The sequence below is a fragment of the Syngnathoides biaculeatus genome, chromosome 16 (assembly GCF_019802595.1).
Source record: "Syngnathoides biaculeatus isolate LvHL_M chromosome 16, ASM1980259v1, whole genome shotgun sequence".
Classification (NCBI taxonomy): domain Eukaryota; kingdom Metazoa; phylum Chordata; class Actinopteri; order Syngnathiformes; family Syngnathidae; genus Syngnathoides; species Syngnathoides biaculeatus.
In genome coordinates, this window is record NC_084655.1 from 12,424,084 (window position 1) to 12,432,404 (window position 8,321).

An 8,321-nucleotide genomic window follows, 5' to 3' on the forward strand; every position below is an offset into this window, starting at 1 on the left:
GAATAATTTGGTATTACTAAAAAACAGCAAGTTCAGGTACTATATCTTACTATCCATGGTTGTTTTTTCTTTGAAAAAAAAATGCCCAATTATACTGTACATGCTCTTTGTTATGCCCCATACTATACAGTCGTTTTTTGTTTTTTTTTTTGACAAAACCCCCCCACCTTATTATACATGGTAATTTTTTCCACAAAAAAACGTTTACTATACATAGTCGTCCTTCCCCCCCAAAAAAATCCCTTATTATACATGGTCTTTTTTCTCCACCCCCCCCCCCAAAAAAAAAAAAAACCGAGTTACAATACAATACAATACAAAAAAACTCACCTTTCGATACATGGTCATTTTTTACACACACACACACACACACACACCACACACACACACACACACACACACACACACACACAAACGCCCAACTATACATGGTGTCCCCCCCTAAAAAAAGCCTGGAAAAAAAAATCACCTAATAATACATGGTCGTTTTTTTCCACAAAAATGAAAAAAAAAAATCCTTACTTGCACTCTCCACACAAGCTTGTAAAACTTCCAGTGCATATGACCAAAAAAAAAAACTTGCCTTATTTTACATGTTCTTTTTTTTCCACAAAAAAAAAAAAAAAAAACTCCTTACTTGCACTCTTTACACAGGCTTTTAAAACATCCGGTGCATATGACCAGAAAAAAAAAAATACACAGAGAATAACACAAACAAGATCTTAATTGGTGACAAAAATGCATCACAGATCAACATCACGAAGACAAGGCCTGCCCGGTAACACGGTTTTTATCTGTATGGGTCCTTGGTGGAAGTGGCTGCCCCCCCCGCATTCTGATCTGGGCCGGGATGGTAACTTTCCGCTCCTTATCTGGTGTCGTTCGTCTCCGCGCCAACGCTTGGGATAGGAGGATGGCGCCAGCCGGTTTTCTGCGTACAAAGATCAAGGACAACCACCGGCTCCACAACACATCCTTGTCTGATTAGCAAATGAACAACGCTTTATCTGTTGATTAAATGTATAAGGTCATATTTAATTGAATAATGAAAGTACAATGAAAGTAAAATAGTCTTCACCGTGCAATCCATTTTTTCACAACGAACAGGGTCTCTTGCAAACTTATGAAGGGTGATTCCATTCTCCCGAGTGCTCAAGCAATGTCCAGCAATGCAATGAGCCGGCATTTTGGCTATCACGAAGGAATAACGAGCTACCTTCCCGGAGGTAAAACTAATGGAAACAAACGAGTCCACTAGGGGGCGCCTCTGTCGTGTACGTCACTTCCTGCTTCTTCTCGAAAACAAATCCCTCGAGAGGATTTTCATGGTGGGAGTTGCAAAAAGCTGTTTACGTCAAAATCATGTTTTGTGGTGAAAACACATATGGGACCATATTGGCTATGGGTTTTTCATTAATAATATACCAAAAATCATCCGTTTGACGACACTTGACCTTTAAATGTTTCTTTTTCTTACTGGGCAGAATATGCCACCGAGGCTTCTTCATATTATTTCCATTCGAATTATGGCAAAATTTTGCGATACAGTAGGGTATTTTCACGTGTCCGATGGTGGTTGTAATGCATCTGACGACGTGCTCCAAATCGGCCTTGATTTCTTTGTTTACGCACACTACACGTCACATCCACGCAAGTAGGTTATGTGACTTGCCAAAATTCATAATTGCCGATTAAAAATCTTCTCTAAACACCATTAACTGATATCGGATTAACCTCACATTTTCAAGGTACGGTGCACATGACATGACCTATCGGATTAAGGCTTTTCCTTTTTCAGTGAAAGACCGGAGAATTCCTTTAAGTGGACTTCCTAGTCTTCAGCGTCCTAAGCACCTTTGCTCTGTTTGTGTTTTTCTAGGAGAAGGTTGAGCTGCAGTACAGATTGAGCTTCACCTTGGGTGAACGGGAGCACAGCGAGAGCGGCACCCTTGAAAACTGGCCCGCTCCAGACACGTGGGGGAACCTATAGCGTCGAAATCCAACCCGACAGACTCTTGTCCACCAAACTCCGCTCTTTACAATTAACACTCCGTACCTGCTCTGATTTTTTTGTTTTTTTTTTTTTGATTGCGTGTTTTCCACCTTTTGCCTCCTGCTCAAGATCTCCCATGTGCCCCCGCACTTTGCTTTCGCCGACCGCTCCTTTTTCTCATTCTTTTAAAGACTGCTACAAATGAATAACCGACATCCACTACTGCATGTGCACACGCGCTTCGGGTCGTCGGCCTCGAGCGCAACGTCCGACTGTGTCGATTTTATCCTTCACCTCTGCATGCTCTGCCGTCATGACACGCCAAGACAGAAAGGACAGGTTACCTCCTCATAGTTTTTGTCAACCCAAAACTGCCGAATCGTTGGTTTTGTCTCGCGTCAATAGAGACTTTCCTTTTTTTGTGTCATGAAAGAAAAAAAAAAAAGTACTGTGACATTGTTGTGTATTTTCTACCATATGTGCCTCTTTCTCAGTTCTGTTCAGCTTTTAGCACATCGGAATGGATTTGTTCTGTAGTACATGGTTTAGTTCTGGATGTTGCAGTGTCACTATATTTAAATATACATTCATGAGGTTTTTGCCAAGATCTCGGTTCTAGCGTGACAAAGCGGAGCTCTTGATATTTCACCGTGACATGAGCAAAGTTCAATTGAAAATGCATGAGTTGGTTTGCTGATCAAATTGTGAACCCGGCGCTTGGCGTCCATCTCGAACTTCATTTGAGCGCGACGGTCTTCTAGTTCAACTGCTTTGTAAATACCAATGTATATTTGACATTGCAAAAGCATACGCAGTGCTAAGATATGATGAAGGGATAATAAAGATTTTGGTGGAGGTGGGGACTAATTTAAAGACTGGACTAGTCAGTTTGTGCTCTTTGCTCTCAGCTATTTGCGATGACATGAAAACAGCCATGTACCCTATTTTATTTTAGTATTACAGGTTGTTATTGAACAGTAAGTTAAAATTGAGCCGCAGGTTGTGTGTGCTCATCCATTTTTTTTTTTTTTGTTCCGTTTATCCGCACTGGCGTCCCGGGTGTACTGGTGCCTATCACAGCTAGCTGGATGAGAGGCGAGGGAGACCCTGAACTGGTCGTCAGCCAATCACATGGCAGCATTAACAAGCTGGACCTTACCACCCTCATTTAATGGGTACAATGGATAGGTTGGTCCTGATGACATACCGGTGGAGGTATGGAAACACTTTGGAGAGATGGCTGGGGAATTTTTCGCAAACTTATTAAACAGAATACTAGCGGGGGAAATGATGCCTGAAGAATGGAGTAAAAGTGTACTACTTCCCATTTTTAAGAACAAAGGCAATGTTCAGAACTGTGGAAACTACAGAGAAATAAAGTTGATGAGCCACACAATGAAGTTATGGGGAAGCGTAGAGGAGGCTAGACTCAGGTCAGCAGTATGGTTTCATGCCAATAAATAATACCTCAGATGCATTATTTGCCTTGAGGATTTGTGGAAATGTCCAGAGAAGGTCAGAATGAGCTACATTGTGTCTTTGTAGACCTAGAAAAGCCATGATAGCGTACCAAGAGAGGAACTGTGGTACTGCATCCGCAAGTCTGGTGTGGTGGAGAAATATGTTAGAATAGTACCGGACATGTATGAGGGCAGCAGTGAGGTGTGCTGTTGGTGTGACAGAAGAATTTAAGGTGGAGGTGGGACTGCATCAGAGATCAGCTCTGAGCCCCTTCCTGTTTGCAGTGGTAATGGATAGGCTGACAGATGAGGTTAGACTGGAATCCCCATGGACTATGATGTTCGCAGATGATATTGTGATCTGCAGTGAAAGCAGGGAGCAGGCGGAGGAACAATTAGAAAGATGGAGGCATGCACTGGAAAGGAGAGGAATGAAGATTAGCTGAAGTAAAACAGAATATATGTGCATGAATGTGAGGGGTGGAGGAGGAAGACTGAAGCTCCAGGGAGAAGCGATAGCGAGGGTGGACGACTTCAAATACTTGGGGTCAACAATACAGAGCAATGGCGAGTGTGGTAAGGAAGTGAAGAAACAGGTCCAGGTTGGATCACCTGGCGGAAGGTGTCCGGTGTGTTATGTAACAGAAGAGTCTCTTCTAGGGTGAAGGGCAAAGTTTACAAAACAGTGGTGAGGCCGGCCATGATCTATGGATTGGAAGACGGTGATACTAAAAAATCAACAGGAAGCAGAACTGGAGATAGCAGAAATGAAGATGGTGAGGTTCTCGCTCGGAGTGAGCAGCTTGGATAGGATTAGAAGTGAGCTCAGTAGAGGGACAGACAAAAGTTGGATGTTTTGGAGACGAGGTGAGAGAGGGAGCAGACTTCGATGGTTTGGACATGTTCAGAGGCGAGAGAGTGAGTATATTGGTAGAAGGGTGCTGAGGATGGAGCTGCCAGGCAAAAGAGTGACAGGAAGACAAAAGAAAAGGTAGATTGATTTTGTGAGGGAGCACATGAGGACAGTGGGTGTTCGAGAGGAAGATGCACGAGATAGGCATAGATGGAAAACGATGACACACTGTGGCGACCCCTAACGAAACAAGCTGAAAGGAAAAGAAGAATGTATCGGTTGCCAATGACGTCACCACTACCCTGAGATCAATTGGATAAATTAACGACAGAAAAAAAACTTAGCGCTTCACCTATCACCTGTGTTCTCTGACCTCTATTCTCTGATGGCGTATTTGCAAACCCAGGCATTTTTTTTTTAAATTGTTAACAAATAGCTGGGTCTCTAGTGACAAATACACTGCACTTGATATATGGGAAGTAGTTCCTTGAGATGCGAGTTTAATTCTTTCCCTGACCACGCTTTTAGCACAACACATTGTGGCAGAAGTGCCCAATAATTTTAACAATTTTATACATTGAATGTAAAGGGTTAACATCATCGTGGCGCGGTGGAGCAACGGGTTGGACTCTAACCGTTAGAGCGTTGGCCTCACAGTTCTGCGGAGCAGGGTTCAAATCCTGGCCTTCCCTATGTGGGGTTTGCATGTTCCCTGCGTGGGTTTCCTCCGGGCACTCCGGTTTCCTCCCACATCCCAAAAAACATGCAACATTAATTTGACACTCTAAATTGCCCCTAGGTGGGATTGTGAGTGCGGCTGTCTGTCTCTATGTGCCCTGCGATTGGCTGGCAACCAGTTCAGGGTGTACCCCGCCTCCTGCTCGATGACAACTGGGAAAGGCTCCAGTGCTCCTGCGACCCTCGTGAGGATAAGCGGCTCAGAAAATGTCTGAACGATAACACAATAAGTTGGTGCATCATACTGAAGTCATGGTGACTGCTTCCAGTGTGTGCGTGACTTGGCCACCGAATGGATTTATAGTACAAAAAACAGTTGAGTCTCCCAACGACTGTGACTCGAGTCAATTTATATTTTTCACAGTGGACAATTTTTTTTTAATTTGTGTATGTATTATTGCTTTGCATTTATCTGTTGTTAAAAGGGACACATTATAAGCCCTTTTTCCCCCTCAAGATCAAGTGTTTAATCACATCCATTCTGACACTAAATAAGATGAATAACTAAACCAAGGGCACGCAACAAAAGGCTTCAAATGAAAGAGCAAACATTTCAAATGATATCAAAATTAAGACGCTGACAGTATCCTCTACAAAATGCACAAAATACTTTCATGAAAATGACAACATTACACACATAAATGCAGTGACATCTTTATTCTTCTACAAATTGTGTACAACACAAACCTGTACATGATGTTATGAAGCAAAAATAAAGTTTGTGCAACTTTGAAAGGAGGTTTTACTCATTTGCTATCGAGTCGATGAATGTTGTGTCATGTTGGACGCTGTCAATAAAATCCCAATCCTCAGAAGTACTTTGTTGGATCACTCTGGTCGCACATCTCCACGTGGACGTGCGAGGTGATTCCCGGGTAAACGCTCTGCATGGGCATCATGACACCCAAACGCTGGCCCTTGCTTACACGTCCTGAAGTCTGGTCCGGATTCACATAGAAGAGTTTGACGCACAGGCCTGCAGGATGGAAAACGGGCGGTCAAGATGAAGGTCGGTCGGTGGAAGTCACAGAAAAAATACTTGGTCATTTTCGTAAAAATGTGCATAGTGTGTTCTAATTTATTTAAATGTACCTGTATAATCATAAAACCACAAATAAAATAACGCCCATCATGGGATCATCACATTAAAATGAAATATATGCAATACTAGTCCGCATTACAGTCTGGTGAAGAGTTTAAAGGGTGTTTAAGAGTCTAGAACACAGGTGTCAAATTCAAGGCCCGGGGGCCAGATCTGGGCCACCACACGATATTATGTGGCTGGCGAAGCCAAATCTAGAGCATCAATTTCTGTGATTCTTGTACAAATCTGTACCAAAATTTCAAATTATCATATGTCATGAAGGATAAAGTTGAGACATTACAAGCATTTGTGTTTTACCAAACGTGAATAGTTGAAAAACACCCTTACCCTTGATTTCTGATTCCAAAACTAGTTCATAACTTGATGATGTAAATATGATCCATCTATCCATCCATTTTCTTTGCCGCTTATCCTCACAAAGGCCGCGGGTGTGCTGGAGCCTATTCCAGCTGTCAACGGGCAGGAGGCAGGGTACACCCTAAACTGGTTGCCAGCCAATCGCAGGGCACGTGGAGACAGCCGCACTCACAATCACACCTTGGGGCAATTTAGAGTCTCCAATAATTTTTTTTTTTTTTTTTTTTTTGGAGGTGGGAAGAAACCAGAGTGCCCAGAGAAAAGCCACGTAGGCATAGGGAAAACATGCAAACACCACACAGGTGGGACCGGGATTGAACACGTTCCCTCAGAACTGTAAGGCCAACACTTTACCAGCTGTCGCCTGTAAATATGATGAGATGATTAAATATTGTTGTTCCACAGTCACAACGGCCCTTTGAGGGGAAACTGTGAACACAACGTGGCCTGCGAGAAAAATGAATTTGACACCCCTGGTATAGAATGTATAGAATTTATATGAAAATGGTAGGAAGATTAATAGGACTCTTGGGAGGTTCAAAAAGGCATTAACATATGTATAATTTGTTTGTTTTTTTCTTGGACTTGGATCCGGTGATAAATGAGGGATTGCTGTCTTTTCTTTTGAGCATAAATTGTGTACTTCTACTTCAGTGTAGCACAGGAATACTTTTTTTCCTGCTCTGGTAAAGTTGAAGATGTGAGTGTGGCATTGACCTTCGCCCTCCAGCATAATCCCGCTGTTGATGGCAGCCTTTGCAGGGTCAGTATAGGCGGTGAGTCTCCCGTTGAGCGTGCCATCAAATGGAGCGTAGACCACAGAGCCGTCGTCGCAAATAATGTCCAAACCATGGTGAGCCCCGCCATGCCTGGAAGACCACGACACATACGCATCAGTCAGTTGTCTCTGCGCCAGATCGGCAGATCCGGCCACCTTACCCCGAGCCCTCGTAGTGACCGTGACCCAAACTGTCCGATGTCCTCCGGTTGTTGTTGGGGTTTCCCTCGCAGAGCTGGCCGAAGGTCACGCCTTCGCAAACGCACGCCAGAGCTACAAAGACACACACACAAGGTTAGCACAAGACCGAAAGCGGTTTTGAGAGTCACCCAAGACGCTTCTGACCCAGCAGAGCTGCGAGCAGGGCCACCTTCTTCATCATCTTCACTGCAGTGACTCCGGCTGGGGCTCGTTTCAGCTTTTATCCACAACCCAGGCCGATTACAACATTACTAAGATTTCGACCGAGAACGTTTTGTTAAGTCAACAAAAAGGTACTCATGTACACACACACACACACACACACACACACACACACACACACACACACACACACACACACACACACACACTAGCTGAGCAAGGCACTTGATTGACTTTTGTTGGCTCATTTTGATTTGCAGTTTTGCCCTCTGGCCTTGTGTCAAAGTTCTTCTTGAGCAAAATTCTTACCACGCACAAAAAAATAAAAATAAAAAAATCTCAGTTCTACTCAATATTCACGTTTACTTTTTAATCAACCTTCCTTTGTGTCGTTTTCTTATTTGTTCTTATCATTAAGGGTGAAACCAAGTTCAACTTTGGATCAAATGAAGCGTGAAAATGTTTCATTCTCCATCGTGATGACGAGGTTACGGATACATGTGCGGATAGATTGGTCCGTTGCACGAGAAGCAAGAGATGGGTCACTAATTTTTAAGAGTGAACTAAAAGCACAATTGCGTTTGATTCGGTATTTTTTTTTAAGACGTTTGAGAGCCCCTGGAAATCTCTGCTGAGCAATATTTATATTCATATTATTTATATATAATAAGTGT

At 43.2% G+C, this 8,321-nt stretch overlaps 1 protein-coding gene across 1 annotated transcript; it reads right to left on the minus strand.

Moving 5' to 3' along the window:
- Positions 1 to 5,694: 5,694 nt before the first annotated feature.
- LOC133514600 (leukocyte cell-derived chemotaxin-2-like) lies at positions 5,695 to 7,741 on the minus strand. The gene is made up of 4 exons (XM_061846423.1): positions 7,630 to 7,741; positions 7,446 to 7,557; positions 7,224 to 7,375; positions 5,695 to 6,020 (listed from the first exon to the last, which is right to left on the minus strand). Exons 1-4 carry the CDS (start codon positions 7,664 to 7,666, stop codon positions 5,854 to 5,856), a joined length of 468 nt encoding a protein of 155 aa, XP_061702407.1. The 5' UTR covers positions 7,667 to 7,741; the 3' UTR covers positions 5,695 to 5,853.
- Positions 7,742 to 8,321: the final 580 nt, after the last annotated feature.

Coding starts and splice junctions, on each gene's coding strand:
- LOC133514600 (XM_061846423.1), bottom strand. CDS start 7,666: ATGATGAAGAAGGTGGCCCTGCTCGCAGCTCTGCTGG. Junction 7,558..7,629: donor CCTGCTCGCAGCTCTGCTGG/GTCAGAAGCGTC, acceptor GTGTCTTTGTAG/CTCTGGCGTGCGTTTGCGAA. Junction 6,021..7,223: donor GATTATGCTGGAGGGCGAAG/GTCAATGCCACA, acceptor TCCATCCTGCAG/GCCTGTGCGTCAAACTCTTC.